At 39.1% G+C, this 25258-nt stretch overlaps 1 protein-coding gene across 1 annotated transcript in view; it reads right to left on the bottom strand.

Annotated features, from left to right (window-relative positions):
* Positions 1–25258, bottom strand: part of Slc25a13 (solute carrier family 25 member 13) — a 160862-nt gene that overhangs the window by 105157 nt on the left and 30447 nt on the right. Inside the window, exon 3 of the mRNA XM_042684629.1 lies at positions 25082–25224. Within this exon, the coding sequence (XP_042540563.1) occupies positions 25082–25224 (143 nt within the window). The remainder of the gene's footprint in view (positions 1–25081; positions 25225–25258) is intronic.

Raw genomic sequence — 25258 nt, 5'->3', positions numbered from 1 at the left:
AGCTGGAGTTTAGGTCCTTAACATAGAGGTCCATGGTGGAAAGCATGTAATGTGGAAATGTGTAATGTGTCAAATGTGGTAAGACTGGACTAGAGAAGGAAAGGTGTGTTGGTAGGATCTAGAAAGAGTTAGGAAGCTCTAAGAGAGAAAGATAAAAGACATCCCCTATGATAAGGGCATAGGAGTATGTTGTATACATCTCCAGAAGACAACACAGAGCTAGAGTCTTAAAAAAAGTCTTTATTCTTTGACACCACAATCTCACTTCTAGAAAATTATCCTAAAATACGAGTAGGGGCTGGGAAGGTGGCTCAGTGGTAGAGTGCTTGCCTTGAATGCATGAGGCCCTGGGTTCGATTCCTCAGCACCACATACGCAAAAAGAAAAAAAGCCGGAAGTGGCGCTGTGGCTCAAGTGGTAGAGCGCTAGCCTTGAGCTGAAGAGCTAAGGGACAGTGCCAAGTTCAGAACCCACGACCGGACCCCGAAAAAAAAAAAAATACGATGAGTAATAATAAACTTTTCTTTACAGAAACATCTGTATAGTATTTTTGATAATAACAAAAAAGTGAAAAAAATATACAAGAGTTATGTTACTAAATAAATATCATCATACTAAAAACTGTTATTAATAACTCCATAGGATTAAATTTTAAAAATCAGTGATACAAATGATATAGAAAAACAAATCCATTTTGAGGATGGAAATTTGACTAACTGGTATAGAGTACTTGCTTAACAAGTAAGAGGTACTGAATTCAAAATCTAGTACTACTGCCCACCCTCAGAGAGAGCGGGGGGGGGGGGTGAGTGGAGGACAGAGAGAGAGAGAGAGAGAGAGAAAAGGAGATTCCAATTTTTTTTAATGAACCAAAATTTAATTTTATACAACACAAAGTCTTAAACATTTACTTCAAAGTGCTAGCCAACTATATCTCTAGGTGGCTAAAATATCAAGAATATAAAGATATGGGGGGGTTGCTTATAAGTTTTCAAATTTTTTTCAGTATTACAGATACTGTATTCCATTTTTGTTGTTCTACTTTTTGCTTGTTTCTTTTGTTTTATTTGGTGCCAATATTGGGGCTTGAATAAAAGGCCTTTCATGTTCTCACTTGGCTCTTTTGCTTTACTACTTAAGGCATGCCTCCAGTTTCTGCTTTTTGCTGGCTAATTAAAACAGACTGTCCAGGCTGTCTTTGAACCTCATTCCTCAGAGCTTACCTCACTAACTGACCTAGCTAGGATCATGAACCACTAACACCCAGCTCTCTTTCTCTCTATATATATTTATATAGATTTTTTTTTTTGGTGTGTATGTAAGAAAAAAGTTACCCGAAACAAAATAGCAGTACCTAACTAACCCTGGACAGGGACAGGACTGAATGAGAGCTACAGGGCAAGGGAGGCAAAACTGAGGGAAAATAAACCATCTTTGGTACTTGCAGTTACACCAAGTGGCTAGCTCCAGTTACCTTCCTCCCCCTGTGCAGGGCTGAAATCCCATGTGGACCTCCCATCTCCAACTGGCTCCTTTCTCTAGGCCAATGGGCCTAGCTATGTACAGTTTCAGCAACTGCACATAAGGACATGATCTATTTAGATTTCAGGAAGTTTGGGTGTAGACAATGCACCATATCAATATCCAATTACATACCACTTTTTCTTAAGGTTTCCAACCACAAGAGCACTTCCCAAAAATAACTTATTACCCTCTTTCATATGTCACAACAGAAGCCAAGCAATTGTCCAGGATTAATGATAGAGATAAAAGTAAAATCTAACTCTAGAAACAGGGTTCCAAGACCACCCAGGTTCAAGAATCTGAAATCATTAAGAAAAAATATCAGAACTGAAGATGATTACTAGTTCCTCAAAACAGCTTTGTCTTCCATGATTTTAATATTTCACAATAACTTTTGGCTTGTCTAGTTCTTTTCTGTCCCAAAGGCCATTGTTCAGGCAGCCATGCAAGTAAGTAGCCTGTGCTCACTGTATATGCATGTTAGTTACTGCCTTACTCATTAAGCATTTGGTATCATTAAGACGGACAGAATCTGTGTCCTCAAGGAACCACATTCTAGTGGGAAGAGCACAAATGAGCACAAACATATACAAATAGTTCTAGAATTACATAATTGTTCAGACTATAAGCAGAAGACCACACTATTTCAATGTACTCAATTCCATACACTATACACTATTTAACATGGACATAAACATGCAATGATTTTTCTGAACTTCCCAAGTGATTCCGCTATGCGGCCAGGACTGAGATTCAACCAGAGGCCAGGCAATGGTATAATATCATGCCTATAATCCTAGCTGCTCAAGAGGCTGAGATATAAGGTCTGCAGTTTACAACCATCCTGAGCAGAAAAAGTGTATGAGATTCTTAACTCCAATTTACTAGCAAAAAGCCAGAAGTGTAGGTGTGGTTGAAGCGGTAGATCACCAGCCTTGGATGAAGAAGCCATGCAGAAGCATGAGGCCCTGAGCTCAAAACCTACTACTAGCACTAAATAAATTAGTTAGAAAATCAACCAGAGGAAAGAGGAGTAAAGATGAGAGATAGAGCTGCTTAGCCTCAGTAGTCAACAACGAAAACAAAAATACCAGAGGGATGAAGGAGCAGCACTGGGAAGGGCCTAAGGGATGGACCTTAGCAACTTCCAGAGGGCAGGGAGACAGCTAGATGGCTGGGGAAAGGGTGGCAGAATGTACATGGATTTGACTCCTGGTACACAGGAAAATAGCACTGTTGGGGGTATGCAGAAGAGCGATGTGACTCCCTTAGTATCAAGGGTAGAATACACACTCTGAACAGAACAAGGCCAGCAGCTGAAACAGAATTGTAGTAGGAAAGAGAGAAAGGAGATGTGGTCACATCTAGAAAACTTCCTAGACAGCTGTTAGAGCTGAACAAGCCAGCCAGGGCAGAAAAATCTGTGAAACTCTTATCTCCAATTATCCACCTCAGCCCCAGAAGTGGAAGTATGACTTAAGTCTGGTAGAGCACCAGGCTTATGTGAAAAATCTAAGGGGCGGTGCCCAGGCCCTAAGTTCAAGCCCCAGTACTAGCACGCACTTATTCACTTACAAGCAGACACACACAAAAGCAAGGTCTGGAGAAGTCAATGCAAGGAGTTTTTTAAAGCCCAGGAGCCCAGGCCTTGAACAAGGATACCCAGAGGCCCATGGCTGCTGGGCTGTGGCAGTCTGAAACATGGCCCCTGAGGTTGCTCCGGGTAGGTAGGTGATGAAAAAGCTAGTTCATAAACATTTGTATTTAATATGCTAAACCATGGGGACTGAGGTCGAAGGGGGCTGAGTGACCTCTCCCATTCCAGGTCATGCTCTCTCACATGCCTGTCACTCAACAGTGCTGTTCTTCCAATGGAGTCCTTCCATGCCCTCCTGGGTCCAGTATAGGCTTGGTAGCCATAGATTGCGCCAGTTGGGAGGCCAGTGAGGCTCAGCTTAGCTCTGCTTCAAATCTCAGTGTAGCGTTTGCCAAGGGTCTATTTAAATCCATTGGCTGGCTCCATGAAACCTGGCAGATTTGAGTATTGTTCAAACAAGCAGGCTAACTGCCTGGCTTTAAAATCCTATTAAAGATTTTACTAGCAATTTTACTGTATAGTTATCATGAATTTGGCCTATAAATACCACCTCTGCTTATATATCATCGCCTCTACATTGGCAAAAAGAAGATAAATATATAGGCTCTTATAATTGTGTGCTTAACTCAGTAAGTGATACTGCCAGCCCAACCTGTCTTTCCATAGCCTCAAAGGTCCCCCCACAAACAGTGCACAAAGTGTCCAAGCTGATAGGCCAGCCAGGGTAAGGGGGGCTCCTCAGGGAGAGAGTTCTTAGTCCACGCCCAACTCCTCTTCCTCTGCCGATGATTGAACACATTTAACAGTTACAATTCATCACTTTTGTAGTTCTCCTGTACTAGTAATGTTTAATCAATACTACAAGTGTCTTTCCCCTACATATCTTTTTATACCCCGTTCATTCCTCCTTGTCCTGTTAAATAACCACTCTCTGATGACCTCAGGAGACTGTCCCCATGTCCTTGCCACTCAATCCAGCCTCACATCTTTTAAAGTTTGGGTCATAAAACATTACTAAGTCTGACCAATTCTGAGTGTCACAGCACCGAGGGAAAAAAAAAAAAGAATTACATTAAAAAAAACTAGTCACGATTTCTTAAATATTAAACCTGGAAAGCTATCAGATTATATCATTTCCATTTCATATAATTACCAATGCTAAGACTAGAATTACAAATGTGTACCATATTTTACATCACTATATTTTAAAGATTTATTTTAGGTATTACTGAAGTTTGAACTCAGGGCCTTACATATTCCAAGCAGGTGCTCTAATACCTGAACAAAACTCCCAGACTTTTTTTTTCTATTAGTTGCTTTTTATATATGGTCTGAAGCTTTTTGCCAGGCCTTAAACCTCTATTCTATCTTTCTCTCCTTCTGGAGTAGATGAGGTTACAAGCACACTAAGTTGCTTTTGTTTCTTTGTTTGTTTTTGCCTGGACTGGATTCCCAGTGCTCTTCCCCTCTCATCCTCACAAGTAGCTGAGATTACACAAATGTAACATCATGCCTGTCCAGCCCCCAAATTTTTTTTTTTTTTTTGGTTGGTTGCCGGCCTTAAACTCAGAGCCTGAGTGCTGTCCCTGAGCCTCTTTGTGCTCAAGGCTAGTGTTCTACCACTTGATACACAGTGCTACTTCCGTTTTTTTGATTGGTTAATTGAAGATAAGAGTCTTATAGGGACTTTTCTACCCAGGCTGGCTGGCTTTGAACCTCAATCCTCAGATCTCAGCCTCCTGAGCAGCTAGGATTACAGGCATGAGCCACTGGCCCCCAGTCCCAAAGCCTTATTTAAAGGCAAAATTTACTAAGTTTAAAAAGAAAACACCCAACATAAACAATTCATTTTATGTACTGTCATTAAGGAAGGGGGAAAGATATTAAGAAAGCTCATTTGGGGAAAGTAAAAAGTAACTGCAAACCAGTACCAAAACTGATTTAGGTAAACAGAAAAGTCTGTATTTCCTACATCTATCCTTGTTTGCTACTCAGTAAATGATGAGAATAATTGGGGGTAAAAGCTATAGGAAAGGAATTTCTCACTGAAAAGCCAGCAGGTGAACAAATCTATCAGCATTTTTTATATTGGCTTAACAATCTTTATAAAGTAGCAGGTTATTATGTATGGTGTATTCACATGTATACTTTCAGATGGGTTGGGGGGAGGGTACAGAACTCAAGAGAAAAAGGGTAAAAAAGTGCAGCAGTGGAGTTCACTGGACAATGATGAAAGTGAACTATACAACTCATGTGTGGAGACAGGAGAGAGGGGCTGGGAGAAAGTGATGCAACGGAAGACACTCTATGAAAGGAAATGCACTCATTACCTGACTCATGTAATAGCAATCCCTCTGTACATCACCTCTATAACAACAATAAGGAAAATTACTAGATAGCACTAAGGAACACAAGGCCAGAACACAGGCTACCAAGCCCTTCCCTAGCTGGACTAGTCTCCAGTTTTACCCTCTGTTGAGAACTGAAGAGTTCTAAAGCCGGATGCCGGTGGCTCTCCCCTGTGATCCTAGCTACTCAGGAGGCTGAGATAGGAGGATCACAGTTCAAAGCCAGCCCGGGGAAGGAGAGTCTGTGAGACTCTTATCTCCAATAAACCAATAGGGAACCGGAAGCTGTGCTGTGGTTCAAGCAGTAGAGTGCTCACCTTGAGGTGAAGAGCACGGGGACAGCGCCCAAACCCAGAGTTCACAGGTACCTACTACTCCAGACACTCTAAGACACAGCCTTGAGAAACACAAGATTTTCATGCAGATTTCTTCTTTAAAATATCCAATTATGGGGCTGGGATGGTGGCTCAGTGGTAGAGTGCTTGCCTTGCATGCATGAGGCCTTGGGTTCGATTCCTCAGCACCACATAAGCAGAAAAAGCCAGAAGTGGCGCTGTGGCTCGTGGTAGAGTGCTAGCCTTGAGCTAAAGAGCTGAGGGACAGCATCCAGGCCCAGAGTTTAGGCCCCACGACCCACCAAAAAAATAAAATAAAATAAAATAAAATCCAATTATCTGTTTGCTCCTGGCTCACCAGAGCATTTCTCAATGGGTCTTTCTGAATCTCTAAAGCCAAGCAATGGTGAGTTAAAACAGTACTCTAAAGTAAATTTTAAATGCCTAAAAACAGACACACAAAAAGTACCAGGAACAATGATGAACTCCTAGTCAGTTTTTCTGCTAAAAAGGGAAAGGCAGGATGAGTTTAATCAAAGTATATTATGTCCATATATGGAAATATCAAGTCCCATTGTCCAATTACTAGACACTATAAAAAAGGAAAAATACTGAAAAATAAGCATGGAACTGAAATTTTAAAAAATACATCAAATCAATGACACTGATCCCACTTTAAGAAGCATTATCAATTTGGAACATTTTAGCATTTTTCTTTGATTCAATTATAACTCTAAGGTTTGAGGAAAAGCATACAAAAATGTTTTTAAATGTGACTGTGATAAGAAAAAAAAACCCTGGCAAAGCAAAATTTATATGATTGAAACAGCTCTTACCATTTTCAAAACTAAAGTTATTTGTGGTATGGGCAAGAGGAAACAGAAGTAGGCTTGAACCAGAATAACACACACACACACACACACACACACACACACATAGAAAGCCAACATTAATATCTGCTGTGCCAGCTGAATTCAAATTAACCCAATTTTTACATGTTAATTAAACCAGCTATTTTCTTCTTATTGTATTTTTTGCTTCTTAAGTGGTAGAGTCTACAAGTGATTCCCAACAGACTTGTTCCAACAACAATGACGTATTCATTTACTTCTATTATGACCATACAATACAGTAACTGAGCAGTAATTTTTCACAGTCAATTACATGTGTGGTTCTTTATGCTTAAAGATGCTGAAATAATGTGTACTATAGAGCCATATGCCTGAATCTCTAGTCTGCCAGTGGCAGTTGCCTGGGTAACACATTTTCTCTTCAGTTTAGCATAACCCCTCATTGAATATCATTAGGTGTCATTAAATAGCAAACATTAACAAGAACTTCAATATACTACTTAGATAGAGTCATTTTACCCATGTAAACAAGTGTTCCATCATTTATAATAAGCTTAAAATAGATTATGATTTTCTGTATTTAAGAACATTTAAAAAAAAAAAAAAAAAAAGAAAAGTGCCCACGTGTTGATTCCAAATTGAAATTGCAGAAATCTCTGGTAACAAATGAGAACTCAGATCAAGTTTCAGAGATTAATACTTCTCGGTTGAGAGAGATGGGGAAGAATGACAGAAGGATGACCCTGGTCAAGATATACTGCACCCATAAACTGACATGCTGAATTGAAAATGCTTTGCGCAACTACTTAATTTAAAAAACTGAAATTTAAAAATAGAAAAAAGGGATTCATAATTATCAATATTGTTGAAATAAATGTAAACAAAGATGGATGAAGTTTATAAGCTTTTCTCAGTGTAAATAATTCTATCTGGTACATCTCAAACCAAAAACTTTGGCAATAAGGAAGAGAGAAAAAAGGTACTTGAACTCAGTAACAAAATGAATTTAAGGTACTTAAAAATTAAGACATAAAGAAATAAATAGAAAGCACAGAAGACTTTGTCCACTATTGAAATTGTTCCCAGCTTTATTGAGGTATATGTAACCGAAACAATTACATGTTTCATATTTTCATATACAGTGTGAAATGACTACCAGAATCAAGGCTATTTATGGAACTGTCGCCTTACATAGTTATTTCACAGTTAAAATATTTTAAATATTCAAAACATAATAAAAGACTGCATAGATTATTGCAATATATGGTTTATACAGGGTATACAGGGTAGTCTAGAGAAATGCTACATTAAAAGTAGCAGCCATAACAACCAAGACTCTACGTCTACAGAAACCATATGGGGATCGGGGTAGTTGGATGGTACAGCACTGGCCCAGTATGTCCCAAATCCTGGGTTTGATCCCCAACACCACACACACCAACTGTGCAACTTAAATATCTGATAGATATGACCATATATGTCAATAAACTGATTGGATAAATTAAAAAATATGCTTTTTCTAACATCTCAATTGAATTACTCCTTTAAATTATGGAATTATGTTGTCTTTGAAATATATCATAGGGGCTAGGAAGGTGGCTCAGTGGTAGAGTGCTTGCTTTGCATGCATGAGGCCCTGGGTTCGATCCTCAGCACCACATAAGCAGAAAAAGCCAGAAGTGGCGCTGCAGCTCAAGTGGTAGAGCGCTAGCCTTGAGCTGAAGAGCTGAGGGACAGCGCCCAGGCCCAGAGTTCAGGCCCCATGACTGGCAAAAAAAGAAAAAAGAAAAAGAAATATATCATAATTCCATATATACCTAAACTCTTAGCCAATATACAATTTCAACTTGTCTTCTATCAACTGCAATACATAGGACCTCCATATGCTCAATGTTTTGTTTTGTTTTGTTTTTGAATGCTCCTGTGGCTTGGACTCAGTACCTGGTGCTGTCCTTGAGCTTCTTTGTGTTCAAGCCTGGTGCTCTACCATTTGAGCCACAGTGCCACTTCCAGATTTGTTTTTTGTTTGTTTTTTGGTTTTTTTTGGAATTTATTGGAGGTAAGAGTCTCATCGAGACTTTTCTGCCTGGGCTGGCTTTGAACAGTGATCCTCAGATCTTAGCCTCCCGAGTAGCTAAGATTACAGGTGTGAGCCACCAGCACCCAGCTTCAATGTTAATTTTAAAGGCCATACATAAAAGAAAATAGAGGGGCTGGGAATGTGTCTTAGTGGCAGAGTGCTTGCCTAGCATTCATGAAGCCCTGGGTTCAATTCCTTAGTACCACATAAACACATAAAGAGCTGAAAGTAGCACTGTAGCACATGGTAGTGATAGCCTTGAGCACAAAGAAGCTCAGGGACAAAGCTCAAGACCTAATTTCAAGCCTCAGGTCTGGGACTAGCAAAAAAAAAAAAAAATCAAAAGGATCAGTTGATACTTTATTCAATTTTCCTACCTTTTACATTACAAAAGAAAGGAAGGCTCTATGGGTGCAGGGTTAGTCTAGGACAAACAGAGGTTCAAAAGGCAGCCTGAACACTGTCCACTCAAGAATAACTAAAAAGAAAACTCATCAAGAATAAAGGACTTCATGATTATGGGGAATGAGATACTGCACCTGTTTCCTAATGAAACACAGAAATGTCACACAAATGGAATCACTTCACTTTGGGTGATATGCTCCTACATGTACTGCTCCAAAAACATTCATCTAGCCACACAGGTGAATGTCAGGCATATGTCCCATCCAGTGGGACACACAGTTGGCAGGGAAAACATGTTTCATATTAAATGCATATTCCACTGCATTCAGAAATCTGCTTTAAACAAATTGTGGGTGAGGCAAACCATTAAAAAAAACTGATAGCAAAGATAAATCATAAGCAAAATAAGATGTACTGAGATCCATAGAGATTCAGTTACATCTCTAATTCCTCCACGGCAATTCACATTCACTACAATCTCAAAAATAAATTAAAGCTCAGGGGCCAAGTTTAGGGCAACCCTATGTAGGCAAATGATGGATCTTATCACAAGTATAAGTCAGCCTAGATTACAGAGCAAGATTCTGTTTCAAAAACACAAAAACAAAAGATATGGAAGAAGTACCTGGATGGGTAGAAGAGGGCTGGGGAAATAAAAGTGGTGAATAGTAAGTATTTAGAGGTATAACACAGGATGAGTTCACTCAAGAACTAGTTTGGAAAAGTTAGAAATGTGGAAGATCCAGAAAAGGAGACTGAGAAAGAACGGGCAGTGAGGTGTAAGGAAAGCAAGAGAACACAGTGTACTGCAAGTGAGGAGAGATTTTTCAGGGAGGTGTGAGGGAGCAACTGTGCCAACCTGAGAACTAATATTATCATTGGACTCCGAGGTGTGGACCTTAACCAGGGTAAATTCAGTCCTGCAGCAGGAAAAAACTTGAGGAGGGTGGACAGAAGGTTGAATGAGCAGAGGAATTAATTGAATTGACAGAGAGATGAGAGCTGCGGAAGAGCACAGAGGTGGAGGTTGAATGGAGTAGAATCCCAGGTTTTTCTTAATGTGAGAGAATACATGCTTCTGTGCCACCATGAAATGGGAAAGGAGTAGCAAGTGATCATGCAGGAGGATGGTGGGAAGGTGAGAGGAAAGGATGTTGGAACTTTCCCTGGGGGCAAAGAATGATGGGCAAGCTAAATAATCTCCTTAACAGAGGTTATTTCACTGCATGACAAGACATAAGCATTACTCGAGGAAAAACAGACTCAGAGAGGTCAGGTCACTTGCCCGAGGTCTCAGATTTTAACAGACTTTTAGTTAGCTATGAATGTTTTTCAGCCATGGCTGTTCCTTCCACTATGTAATGCCTTTCCTATGAGAAAGAACCATTTTGTCTGAGATGAGACTCAGAAGCGTAACTGTGAGCACCATAACAGCAAATACAAGTGGGAAAGAGAAGCAAACAGCTTAGAAGTGTCTGGTGCATGAAATGAGGGAACACAGGAGCAAGTTAAATGACATCTTGAGAATAAAACTCACTGTTTATCATGCTATGTCTAGTTTCTTTTCCAACAGTCTTGACATGATCAGGAAAAAGGTCTAAGGGATTTGAATGACGTAAACCCTAAAAGCACTAATCTGCAAACAGGTATTCGAATAAGAGAAGGGACTGAAAAATCTAAGTTTCTATACTATCATTAAAAAGGAATGAGTCATGGGCTCTCCAATAAACAAACCCAATTCTATCTCTCTCTCAAAAAAAGGAATGAGTAAGATTCCATATTTACAGTTATTTTCAGAGCAAATGGTTAGGAGATACAGAGAGAGAGAGAGAGAGGGAGAGGGAGAGAGAGAGAGAGGGAGAGAAAGTGTGTGTATGTATGTTTCCCAGGGACACATGATTAATTTTATGTCAGCTTGACTGGGATCTAAAATACTCAGATACAGCACTGCTTCTGGGTTTATGTACCAGGGTACTTCAGGATGGGATTAGCATTTGTATGGAGGACTGGGTACAGTAGATGGCTCTACCCCAAATGGTGGGTGGTGGGTATCTCTCAATCCATTAAGAGATTGAAACAAAAAGGTGAAGAAAAAGAGGAAACAGTTTCTTTGTCTTACGTATGGCTAAATGTTATAGCTAAAACCACCATCAGATTGACAGCTACTTTATTTGTTCCTTATTTTTGGGCATTTGGACAGCCAGAACACCACCACTGGTTTTCACGTGGCAGACAATGGGGCTTCTTAGCTTCCACAATCGTTAGCCAATTCTTCATAACTGATGCATTCTCTGAAGAACCTAACAAACATATATGCACACATGCATATACTGTCACGGTGCTCTCTATCTGTGCCTGAGTGTATATTCTGTTTTAGTGAGCGCTCCTTCTCTCTCTGCACTCTTCCATGTTTGTATATTGTCACATGTCCTCTCTCTATCTGTATTGCTCATTGCTCCGTGTGTGTGTGCAAGCGCACACACATATCTCCAGGCTTGTTCTCTTTCTCTCTCTGAGTATACATATACTATATAGAGCTTACATAGCTGCCTTTTGAGAGTTAATACAAACATGAATGTCCATTCCAATTCATTTATATTTGAGTGACAAACGAAGAAGGACAAAGACTAAAGAAAAATGAATTACTCTAAATTTGTATTAGAGAGAAGGGAACAGGCCTAGGTTTGACTTCCCTAAGTAGATCGCCTTTCTGTTATATATTTCTGTTGACTTTGGAAACATATGTTTTACATACTCAAAAATTCAATTAAGTCTAAAGGGAAAAAAGCAATCCCTAAAAATTGAAAACAAACTGAAACGAATGTACTTAACCATATATCAAGTTGGTGGCAAAACCACACAGAGAAATGGATTATTTCAAATAACCCTAGAACACAATATTTCAACTGCATATATTTTGTGGAATATAATCTAAGCACAAACGAAGGTGAAAAGAAAAATTAAGCTTCATTCAATACCAAATTGTTAGAAGCAATACAGGTGCTATTATGTTGAATATGTCCTATATAATACTTAATATGTAATTATGTGAATGTTGGTGGTAACCAAGATTTTCAATGAAGAGGAAAGAGAAACAGAAGTTGATGAAGTAAAACTTCTTTGACTTTAGTCTGTTTATCCTGGAATTAGAAATAGCTTTATAAACTGAAGATCCCCATCACTGAAAAGGTCTTACTCTTTGAAAATGCCTCTAAGATTATGACAATCCAAAAGCAAAAAAGAAATCGAATTTCCAGATTGTGGTCTCTATATAACTGCTCATTAAGGAGTCATAGAAGCCAGGCACTGATGGCTTATACCTGAAATTCCAGCAACTAAAGAGGTTGAGATTTAGGGATTGCAATTTGAAGTCCAAGCAGAAAAGTCCTAAGATTCTTATCTCCACTTAACAAGCAAAACCCAGAGCTGTGGCTCAAGTGGTAAAACATTGTCTTGAGCAAAAAAGCGTGGGCGCAGTACTCAGGCCTTGAGTTCAAGTCCTAGTACTGGAACAAAAAACAAAAAGGCAAAACAACACAAAACAAAAGAAAAACTCCTCAGTGTACTTCTAAAAGATGACCACTGACAATGATGCTGTAATCAATGGGAAGGTACAGGCAAGAAATCTGTTCTCATTTTAGCCCTGTGTGTGTGTGTGTGTGTGTGTGTGTGTGTGTGTGTGTATGTGTATGTGTGTGTGTGTGTGTGTGTGTGTGTTTATAATTATAAAAACATATGTCTAAGTAACAGATAAACAACAGAAATGTATTTCCTCATAGTTTTGGAGGCTGGAAAGTATAAGATCCAGGGCTTCTTACTATATCACAATAGACAAAAGCCATCCTGGTGAAAACACGTATTTGCAAGTTGCTAGGACAAAGAAGTTACATCTGATGTCTTTTTTTTTTTTTTAAGACTTTGTGTCTGAGATTTAAATACTTAGGAACCAGATAAACACAAGGGGCAAACCAACTGTCTCTGCACCTTAACAAACTAGGAAGATAACAATACCTCTCTTTCAAACATGAATATAGTGACATGCTAGAAATAATATAAAACAAAATCTGATATCTGAAGTTGGTCCCATAAATGTAAGCATCCTGAGTCTATGGATGGTAATGGTACCTCAAGTTTCAACAAAAGATTAGTTTTTAAAAAAGGGGGGTGGAAGTGGAAAGGACTTCCACTCATCTGGTCGAATCACTACTAAATAACCCCATGCTGCTGATCACATGTATGATATATATGTGTACACAGGAGGGGAACCAGGAAGACAACACAGAACTAGAGGGAATCAGGGAAAAACATACAACAGCGGGACCCATTAGCTGCACTGGACATTGACCAAAATGAACTAAGCAACTCAATGGCAGTGATGGAAGGGAGGGAACAAATGGGAAAGAGGGAACAGCTGATGCTATGCAAAACAAAAGAAAAGTACATACCACCCAATGTGGAAGAAATAACTGTATTGCAAAGCTCATAGAACTCATAAGTGTTATAGACCATGATAGACAATTTGCTCCAGGAAAGCTAGAATGTGTTTGTGACTTTAACTGAGCATCACTATCCCACAATACTGTGAAATTTGGGAAATTATGTAACCACTTAATCACAATAAAAAAAAATTTGAAAAAAAGGGGGGATTGGGGGTAGCGTTCCAAAATCCTTTTCTGGATTTCTTTAAAAAATATGTATACAATTTTGGTACCCTGATGCTGAGTTAGGGAAGGGAAGGGGAACAACAGAATGGTGAGACAAAGAACCAATGCGACAGAGATATACACAAGACAATATGTTTGAACTGATCTGTACAACTTGGGTGTGGGGTAGGGAAGGGAAGGGAAAAATGAGGGAAGGGTAACAAGTTTGACAAGAAATGTACTTTTTACCTTACTTATGCAACTGTAACCCCTCTGTACATCACTTCGACAAAAAAAAAAAATGTGTTTTAATGGGTATATACACATACCACATAGCCACACAAGGAGCCTATCTTTTTTATAGGATTATTAGTTTCGTGGAAGCTCACACAAAAAATAAATTTTTAAAAAATCAAGAGAAATTTAACATAAAAAATTTGATTCCTGGGGCTGGGAAGGTGGCTCAGTGGTAGAGCGCTTGCCTTGCATGCCTGAGGCCCTGGGTTCGATTCCTCAGCACCACATAAGCAAAAAGAAAAAAGCCGGAAGTGGCGCTATAGCTCAAGTGGTAAAGCGCTAGCCTTGAGCTGAAGAGCTGAGGGACAGCGCCCAGGCCCTAAGTTCAGGCCCCACGACCGGACCCAAAAAAAATAAAATAAAATAAAAATTTGATTCCTGCTCATGTTATGCAGCTCAATTGATCCAGAAAAAGTCTCAGTGCTGTTATATTGTCAGTTGTGTTCAATATCGCTGTGTGATCTAATGTTTCTCTGACCTTAATTCTACAAAAAGCTGCCTCCCAAAAAGTAAATGGTACTCAGGAAACAAGGTAAAGGTTGGTATGCTTGGTTTAAGTAACAAAGTGAAAAGTTTTAGATGTGTTGAAAGGCAGCATGTCTTTGGCGTAAGTATGGTGGTGTTATGTAAAAATAATTAAATATCTGTAGTCAACTCTATGTATCCTAAGGACTCACAGCTTTTCCTCAGTGGTGATCTTTTGGAACCATATTTCCAGAGAGAGGAGGCGAGTACATATAAATAAGTATACATATATATGTATATATAAAATATTTAAGATATAAAGCCAGACTTAAAAAACAAGTCTGTGGGTATAAAGGACAGTTAGGGCAGTTTTCATGATGGCTGTAGGTCCACCTTGTGTAAACCAAACAAGAAAGCTAAATGATGCAGCATCTAGGAGACAAGAATCTTGCAGAGCTTGTGATAGCCACACGTATAAAAATGGAATGATACTGAGAAGATTTAAAAAAGGAATCTTGCACAGCTCATCTACTAGAACTTCTGAGAAAAGACATATGCACAATCCTCACATAAAGCATAATTTTAAATGTCCTTCTTGATTCATAGAAAGCTTTGTGGCAGAGCAGACTGGGCACAAACTAGGAAGAAATGGGTCCAAATTCTAGTTCTACCTACCACTCACTAACTATAAAATTGAGCAAATCATTTAACCTTTCTGATTCTGTACTTCCCTCTCTGTAAGAGGGCTCAAAAATATATTTCAAGGATTCATCTAAAGTTTAAATTAAAAAAATGGGTAAAGTTTGCTAGCACCAGATCTGTAACATATGCTCAGTAATGATTTCTTGATTTCTTTCCTTCTGCCTATGGTCTTCCACCTGAGATGGAATGTCAGCAAAGCTCCTATCCACAAAGTATTTTTGTTTTAAACATTCAACAAGTAGTAAAAGAGCCTTCCCCAACCTCCCTGCAATTCTATAAAGAGGCCTCCCTGTATCTGCTGTCCACCAGAATGAGTTGCATTCTTCCCTCCATCCTGTGGATGGCGGGCTCCACCAGCAGTCTGACTCCTAGGTTACCCTTTTTACCCCCACAGCCAATACCTCACCCTGGTTATGTCTAACCCTTTCTACTCCATCCCTGGACCCGAGTAGCTTAACTTAAAAATAAAGTACATAGTCATAGTAGCCTTGATTTTACATTAAATTTTATTGTAACAAACTCTCAAGATATGGGTAAGGGTCCAGTCTAGGACTTTGGCCCAACACATACTTCTAAATGATGGAGTATTATTCTCTTACCACAAATTGCCATAACTCAAACTGCACCACCCTCTCATCTATTTCTTGGAGGGGGGAGAGGCACGGAATCAAGGAAATGAAAAGTAAACCTTTTCCTCAATTCCACCATCATACTACATTTACATCCCTACCCTAATCTCTACCTTCCCTTTCATTTTTCTAGCTTCTATCTGCCAAACTTTGAGTCTCAGGATTCCTTTAATGTTCATAAATTACTAAAGTCTCCAAAGAACTCTTTTTTTTTTTTGGGGGGGGGGGGTCTGGTCGTGGGGCCTGAACTCTGGGCCTGGGCGCTGTCCCTCAGCTCTTCAGCTCAAGGCTAGCGCTCTACCACTTGAGCCACAGCGCCACTTCCGGCTTTTTTCTTTTTGCTTATGTGGTGCTGAGGAATAGAACCCAGGGCCTCAGGCATGCAAGGCAAGCACTCTGCCACTGAGCCACCTTCCCAGCCCTCCAAAGAACTCTTGCTTGCTACATCTATCATAATTATTTTACTTGTTACGTCTATCACAGTTGTTATATTAGAAATCAAATTTCCAAAATATGAATTTATTAAAATGAATAATCTATTACTTAGCAATATTAAACACCTGTATGAAAAGCAAGTATTTTAAAAACAACGATTTAGTGGGAAAAAAAGCACTTTTGTAATCTGCAAATCTCTTTGATATCTTAATGAACCACATTGCATACAATGTTGTTTTGGTTGAAGAATATAAAGGATTTCAGTCTCATACAGAATTATATTTTGAAAAGGGAGGAATATTTTAATTCTCTTTTTACCTAATTGATGACAATTTTTTATATCAAATCCCAATAAGTAATAATGTTCTAAAAATTAGTTACAATGTAGAAGCTAAACTTTTCCCTACTCTGCTACTTTAAAAGTCAGGTTTTGTTATACACCTTGAATAGATTTTTTTTTTAACCCATAAATGATTCTATCACGTAATGCGCTGGCCAACTGGAAAACACTGTTTTCCTAAGCTGTATAGATGTTCTGAATGTTGGGACCTTTCATTGCACCACATATTAAAGACACATGCATTGATGTCATCACCAACGACATAAGAAAAGTCTAAGTACTGAGTAGCTGCCATGTGAAAACTTTAATTCTTTAAAGTAAAAGCAATACCCCATATCAAAAGACTAGCTCATCTAGTAAATCTATTCATTTTAATAAATTCATATTTTGGAAATTTGATGAGTAAAACTACTCAAATGTTTGCTCAGACAACCATCATATTACAGTAAGGAAAAGTTCTCCTTATTAAGTACTTTCCATTTAGTCAGTGTAAAAATGACGTGTACTGAAAAGTAAAATTCAATGAAAATCAATAACATATTGCTTCTTCAAGAATATTCTGAAACAGAAATGTAATTATAATTACTGTTAATGTGTATTTAAGGACGCTGTTATACTACTCATAGTATCTCTGTTGGCATCTGTGTTACTCCATTCAAGCTGCTGTAATAAAAGATCTTAGGCAACAGAAATTTCTTGCTCACAGGTCTGGAAGCTGAGAAATCCAAGATGTAGTACCTGGTAGTAAATAGATGATACTTTGTGTGTATCTGCACATGGTGGATGGGATGAACAGGCTTCCTCAGTCTCTTTTAAAAGGACACTAACGACACCCAGGAGGGGAGAGTCCAAATGACCTAATCACCTCTTGATATCATTCCTGTGGAGGTTAGGTGTCAGCATGAATTTCTAGAAACAGCAACACCTATCACTGCTTTTAGAAAGCTCAGTTCAAAAAACTACAAGGAAGAAAAGTAGATTGAACTTTAGCACTTTATGTAAACAGGTATGACCTCTTGGGCTCCTGAAAAGGTCTTAGCAACTTCTAGGGGTCCAATGAGGATGCTCTGAGGAAAGCATTTCTGGACAAATAACAATGTACGTTCTTACTGAAGACCAGCCTCCTAGGCAGCATAACAGAATGCCTTCCTTTCCCTTCCTACATTATCAGTTTCTGGCACTTTCTATCCAGTTTCACTCATTAACATGTGTAATGTTATCTATCCACCTACAAAGACCCTTCACCTTTCTTTCCCCTTCATGTGTGCCCCCATTTCTTACCCTCCCTTTTCAGCAAACTCTCCAAAAGAGGGCTTAGGGTGACAAAGTGAGAGGGCATTGGGAAGGAAGGTGATAGGTACATATGAATGAGATGTGAAATCAGTACCTAGTCATTAATCAACCCTTTCTGGAATTAAAAAGAAAAATAAAACCCAGGCATCTCACATTCCTAAAGATTTTCTAATGCATCAGCAACATAATACCAATCTTTTTAAAAATTCTTTTTAATTTACTCCTTGTAGACAGTGTCTAGCCACCACATTGCACACAACCCCCCACCCCTCATGATTTCAGACATCAAATATTAACACAGAGTGAGTAATGCAAAAAGAAAGGGGGTTAATCAGACATCTTGAGAGAAAGAAAAATAAAATAGCACTGATTCAATGAGAGCTGTTAATGAGGCTTTTTGTTTTGGTAGATTAATTTGGGAGTCTGATGAATATGAAGAACATTTAAGCTTCTCAGGTGACTGCTGTTGATTATTATAGAGGTTTTTTTTTTTCCTTTTTAATTAAAGAGATGCCTTTGCTTAATTCTATAAGTTTCTGAATTTCATGTGTCTACCAGACATCTCTGTCCACCCTAATAATGTAGAAACTACCGTTGTTAGCAAATTGAAAGATCTATTATTGATCTGTGATTGTACTTGACGGATGATGAGCATTTCAGGCTGTGAACTGATGATGTTTAAATACATTACCCTAATACTCTTTAAGCATTGCCAATTGTAAACCTCATTAACTCCCAGCGTGTGGCCACGGCCTGGATTTCTTCTCTACAGCCTCACAAAGTGAAAACAGGTATATAAAGATGATTTTAGCATCAACATTTATTATATCCTCATTCACCTTATGAAGTATTTAAAAGGCTGTAGAGATTTTTTTCTCCCCGTCTGGGAAGGAGAAAAAGCAAACACAGAAAAAGCAGAAATTTAGTTTTATCTGTACAGGTCACACATTGTAAAACCCCAGAATTCTTTTATCTTTTCTTTTCTTGACACTTTTATTCCTCAGGCATCCAAACAGGAATTGTCCCAGGACTGATTCTCTATATTCTGATACTGTTCATATCACCCATTTGGTAGGAAACTGGACCTGTCAGTACCACAAATCAGGGATGTGACATTCCCACTTTCAAAATAGCCAGGTAGGTTCTCACAGTGTACCAAGGAATGGTTGCACACCTGAGATGGAAAATATATACAGTTGGCCTCTCTTATGCATGAGTCTCAAATCTATACAGATTCCATCTAGCACAGATAGAAAGTATTCTGAAAAAAACGAATCTGCATTTCTCCTGTCATTACTCTCTAAACATTACAGTATAAGTTGACAGAGCATTGACATGTGTGTTGGATATCAGAAATAATACAGAGGTAATTTAAAACATCCAGTGGAAGACATGCATAGGCTATATGCAAATACTATGGCATTTTACTTAAGGGACTTGAGTGTGGTCCGACTTTGGTATCTATAGGATCCTTTTGGGAACCTGGACACTATGGGACAACTGTAATCTAGTAAATTTATTTGGGATCACAGTAAGCCAATTACATGTTCTAGGGGACACTCGGTGCCCCCTGAAACATACTCCTTCTAATTCTAACCCCCATTTAGTCTTCCCAGGTTGAAGGGTAGGCACTAATAAAAACACTTTTTTAGCCTCAATAGCTAGGAAAACTTTATAACCAAGAACAATAGAATCATGATTACACAGTCCAAAGGGATCCGCATAAAACTTATTAAGTGTTATAGACAATGTATGAAAATTATACTTAGATGACACACAAAGACCCATCCCATTATAAATGAAAACTATTATAACAAGATAAGCAAATCCAGTAGTAAGCATAGAGGTTACATGGTTTGGTTACAAGGTTCCATGTCACAAGCAAGTGTGGGCCCTGAGAAAGCCTTGGAGACCCCTCCCATCTCCTCATGGATATCCCTCCCCGCCCCCCACCTCCTCCTCCTCTTCCTCAGATGCGTACTCTATCCAAAGGCTTCTAACCCTGGATGTTCAAAATCTGTCCTCATCTTCATTAAGGACCTACTGATTGAGCCTATCATTAAATTGATTAAAACAAGTGGAATAAAAGGAGGAATATTAACAAAGACTATGCTATCATTCGGGCAAATCATGCCGATCCTCAGATTCCAATTAACCTTTGTGGCCTGTCCACTGCCTTTAGATAAACACTACTAATCCTCACCAGGAAGTACAAGCTCCTACACGGGTTACCGCTCTCATCACCAGGTCCTGCCCTTCTATACTGAAGGTCTACCAGCCTCTGCTCTTCAGAATGCAACCTGCACTTACTGTTCCCTCTTCCTGTAACATTCTGTCCTCTGCACCCTGTCCTGAAATCCTACAACTCAAATGTTGCTAACAGGAAGTTTGTCTGACCTCTCAGTGAAATGAAGCCCCTATTTATTTTCTCCCATGTCTCTCTGTAAGTATACAGACGCTTACTCTTTCCATCACCTCTGTCCAGATCTCCCTCTGACTCTATCTTCTATAGACTTGAGTGACTTCAGGGCATCACTGAGTCATGCTTATAATCCTAACTGCTCAGGAGGCTGAGATGTGAGGACAGGGGTTCCAAGCCAACTCAAGTGGGAAAATCCAGGAGACTCTTATCTCCCTTTAATTAGCCACCAAAAAGCCTGAAATGGGGGCTGTGACTCAGTAGTAGAGCATCTACCTTGAATGGAAAAAGTTAAGGGACAACATCCTGAGTTCAAGTTCAAACACTCGTGGGAGGAGGGGGGAGCGCCCCGGGTGATTGAACTTAAGAGGTAGTCCAGATAGTCCTGGATCATCTCTCCATCACATCAACTCACATTTACTTATGGCTCTTTGATTAACACCTGCCTGTTCCACTAAAGTAAAAGCTCAAGGCAAAACACTGGCCTTTTTCCACTTGCCATATTTTTTCCTCAGTAATACAGAGAGACCATGCTCTCAAATAGCTGCTGAATGACTGTTGGATGGTGCTCAAGAAGAAGGTACCAGCATGAAAGGCTGAGCAAGTCAATGTCTCATGAATCACGAAAGCAGAAACAAGAGCTCTCCAGAAAACAGGATCCCTTGGCCAACAAGCTGGAAATGTTGAGACCTTTAGTTCATGTAGTGCACAGACATTGAACTTTCCCTGCCCACAGTTCAGCTGAAAGCTACATCTAGATGAAGTTTTTAGAAAGGGCCTTGTGGAGATAGTTTACAGATTAGGAAATGTCTAGATTAGACAAAATCTAATCCTGGCACAAGGCTTTTATTGTTGGTGTTGGTTTCTGGATCAAGCTGTCTTTGACCAAAGAAAAGTTTTTCACAATTATAGGCTATCCAGTTTCAAAGGAAGAAGAGAAAGAAAGAAAGAAAGAAAGAAAGAAAGAAAGAAGAAAGAAAGAAAGAAAGAAAGAAAGAAAGAAAAGAAAGAAAGAAAGAAAGGAAGGAAGGAAGGAAGGAAGGAAGGAAAGAAAGAAGGAAAGAAAGAAGAGAGAGAGAAAGAAAGGAAGGAAGGAAGGAAGGAAGAAAGAAGAAAGAGAGAAAGGAAGGAAGGAAGAAAGAAGAAAGAGAGAAAGGAAGGAAGGAAGGAAGGAAGGAAGGAAGAAAGAAAGAAAGAAACAAAGAAAGAAAGAAACAAAGAAAGAAAGGAAGGAAGGAAGAAAGAAGAAAGAGAGAAAGGAAGGAAGGAAGGAAGAAAGAAAGAAAGGAAGGAAGGAAGGAAGGAAGGAAGGAAGGAAGGAAGGAAGGAAGGAAAGAAAGAAAGAAAGAAAGAAAGAAAGAAGAGAGAGAGAAAGAAAGGAAGGAAGGAAGGAAAGAAAGAAAGAAGAGAGAGAGAAAGGAAGGAAGGAAGGAAGGAAGGAAGGAAGAGAGAAAGGAAGAAAGGAAAGGAAGGAAGAGAGAGAAAGAAAGGAAGGAAGGAAGGGAGGGAGGGAGGAAGGAAGGAAGGAAAGAAAGAAAGAAGAGAGAGAGAAAGAAAGGAAGGAAAGAAAGAAAGAAGAGAGAGAGAAAGAAAGGAAGGAAGGAAGGAGGGAAGGAAGAGAGAAAGAAAGGAAGGAAGGAAGGAAGGAAAGAAGAGAGAGAAAGAAGAAGGAAGAAGAAAGAGAAAGAAAGAAAGAAAGAAAGAAAAGAAAGAAAGAAAGAAAGAAAGAAAGGAAAGAAAGGAAGGAAGGAAGGAAGGAAGGAAAGAAAGAAGAGAGAGAAAGGAAGGAAGGAAGGAAGGAAGGAAGGAAGGAAGGAAGGAAGGAAGGAAGGAAGGAAAGGAAGGAAGAAAGAAAGAAAGAAAGAAAGGAAGGAAGAAAGAAAGAAAGAAAGGAAGGAAGGAAGGAAGGAAGGAAGGAAGGAAGGAAGGGAGAGAAAGAAAGGAAGGAAGGAAGGAAGGAAGGAAGGAAGAAGAAGAAAGAAAGAAAGAAAGAAAGAAAAGAAAGAAAGAAAGAAAGAAAGGAAGGAAGGAAGGAAAGAAAGAAGAGAGAGAAAGAAAGGAAGGAAGGAAGGAAGAAAGAAGAAAGAGAGAAAGGAAGGAAGGAAGGAAGAAAGAAAGAAAGGAAGAAAGGAAGGAAGGAAGGAAGGAAGGAAGGAAGGAAGGAAGGAAGGAAGGAAGGAAGGAAGGAAGGAAGGAAGGGAGAGAAAGAAAGGAAGGAAGAAAGGAAGGAAGGGAGGAAGGAAGGAAGGAAAGAAAGAAAGAAGAAAGAGAAAAAGGAAGGAAGGAAGGAGGGAAGGAAGAGAAAAAGGAAGGAAGGAAGGAAGGAAGGAAGGAAGAAGAAAGAAAGAAAGAAAGAAAGAAAGAAAGAAGGAAGGAAGGAAGGAAAGAAAGAAGAGAGAGAGAAAGAAGGAAGGAAGGAAGGAAGAAGAAGAAAGAGAGAAAGGAAGGAAGGAAGGAAAGAAAGAAAGAGAGAGAGAGAAAGAAAGAGAGAGAGAGAGAAAGAAAACATTGTAAGTAGAGAATGGTGGTTAAAAGGAATGCCACAAAGAAGGGTTATTGGGATGATGTTGCTAAAACATAAAAATTTAAACAAAATAAGATCAATTTTATGTAACACAGTATCTATAGTTAATAGAAACGTACTGTACACTTAAAATCTGTAAACTGATTTTAAATGTTCTCAACACACACAAAAGCACTATTGAGGTAATGGATACGCTAACTTGATTTATGCCATTTCACAATGGATACTCATTTCAAAAAGATCATGTTATATACCATAATATATTCCATTTTTGTCAATTAAAAATAAGTTGTAAAACAAGTGACCACAAACTGGGTGTCTTAACACAATATTCTGGCTCAGTCCTATGGGGTCAGAGGTTCTAAACCAAGGTATCAACAAAGCTGGAGATATCCTCTGAAGGATTTCTCTCAACTTCTGCTGGCATTCTTTGGCTTGTGGACACTTCATTGCAATCTCTGTCTCTGGACACAGTGCTTCATCCTACCCTAGATCTGTGTCAAAGCTCCGCCTTCCTCGATCTTACAAAATCATTTGTAATGGAAAATACACGGCTATTTTCCATCTCAAAATTCATACTCTCGTTGGGTGCCGATGGCTCACATCTGTAATCCTAGCTACTAAGGAGACTGAGATATGAAGATCATGGTTCAAAGCCAGCCTGGGCAGGAAAGGCCATGAGACTCTTATCTCCAAAAAACCACTCAGAAACCAGAAGTGGTGCTGTGGCTCAAGTGGCAGAGTGCTAGCCTTGAGCTGAAGAGCTCAGGGACAGCACCCAGGCCCAGAGTTCAAGCCCCACAACCGACCAAAAAAAAAAAAAAAAAAAAAAAAAACCCCACTCATATTCTCATTCTTACAAATAAGGCAAGATACACAAATTTCAGGAATTACAGAAAAACAGGAAGAAAAACTATTGTATATAGTAGTGTCACTTTCTTCCACTTACTACAGAATGCTTTTCTTGCATCATTTAATTTTTTGTAAAATTTTAAAGGTGATTTGGACAAAGGGAAAGATTTTTTTTTTTGTTTTGTTTTTTGCTGGTTGTGGACCTGAACTCTGGGCCTGGACGCTGTCCCTCAGCTCTTCAGCTCAAGGCGAGCGCTGGAACGCTTGAGCCCACGGCACCACTTCCGGCTCTTTCTGTTTATGTGGTGCTGAGGAATCCAACCCAGGGCCTCATGCATGCAAGGCAAGCACTCTACCACTGAGCCACCTTCCTAGCCCCCAGGGAAAGATAATTGAAAAGTTACATCCATGGATCTATTTTTAGGCATACTCAAAATTTTACAACTGCCTTGAAAAATACTAGCATTTATACTGGAAATACAAATATTTCCAACACTCTCATATGCCTTCACATGACCTCGCTGATAACAAGAATTGGTTTAAAAAAAGTAAAAATGGAATCACCAACTATAAAATGACCATTGACCACTGAATGGAAAGGTTATAGGTTTTATTTCCAAAATAATGTCTCTGATGAATTACACAGGTCTCTAAGCATTCACACAAGTGAGGCGAGAGGAGGATATTCTTAGGAAAGTATCACAAAAGCACAAGAGCTACATGTACTTGGTCATCATATAAAATCGTATTTATCAGGCTGGGAAGATGGCTCAGTGGTAGAGTGCTTGCCTAGCATGCATGAGGCCCTGGGTTCAATTCCTTAGCACAACATAAGCAGAAAAGGCTGGAAATGGCGCCATGGCTCAAGTGGTAAATCACTAGCCTTAAGCTGAAGAGCTCAGGGACAGAGCCCAAGCCCAGAGTTCAGGCCCCACAACCCATTAAAAAATATATATATCAAAATGAACTCCAGGCAATGGAAACAAGAGGGTTTTGTTGCTGCTGTTGTTGCTGTTTTTGTTTTCTTTTTCTTTTGTCTTGTTTGTTCGTTTATCTGTATTTGGGAGAGTAAGGGGGGGGGAGGAGGGGAGGTACAGAAATGATGGGACAAAGGGTGAACAAATACAGCAGTGATACTCACTAAACACTATATAACTATAACCCCTCTGTACATCACCTTTACAATAACAATAAATTTAAAAATAAATAAATGTCTCATTAGCGATAGGTATAGAAAAATACTATGAGGAGATGGGAAGGTATATATTTAATAAAATCATTAAGCAGAAGAAAGTTGTTTTGAATTTTAAAAACTTAAATAGGAAATAAAAAATAAACATACCCATCCTTGGTCTGATCCACCACACCACTTAAAAGTTCCACAGTCTTTGGATTAGGCTGGCTTTCTCCAAAAATATTCAAATATCGTGTGACGAAGTCATTGGGAGACATAAAAAATTCACCATTTCTTTCAATGCTTGCATACTGTTAAAAAACAGTGGTAGATATAGTTATATAT

This window comes from Dipodomys spectabilis, unplaced genomic scaffold (genome assembly GCF_019054845.1).
Source record: "Dipodomys spectabilis isolate Male_0828 unplaced genomic scaffold, ASM1905484v1 ptg000089l, whole genome shotgun sequence".
Lineage (NCBI taxonomy): Eukaryota > Metazoa > Chordata > Mammalia > Rodentia > Heteromyidae > Dipodomys > Dipodomys spectabilis.
This window is presented reverse-complemented; position numbering and strand designations above follow the sequence as displayed.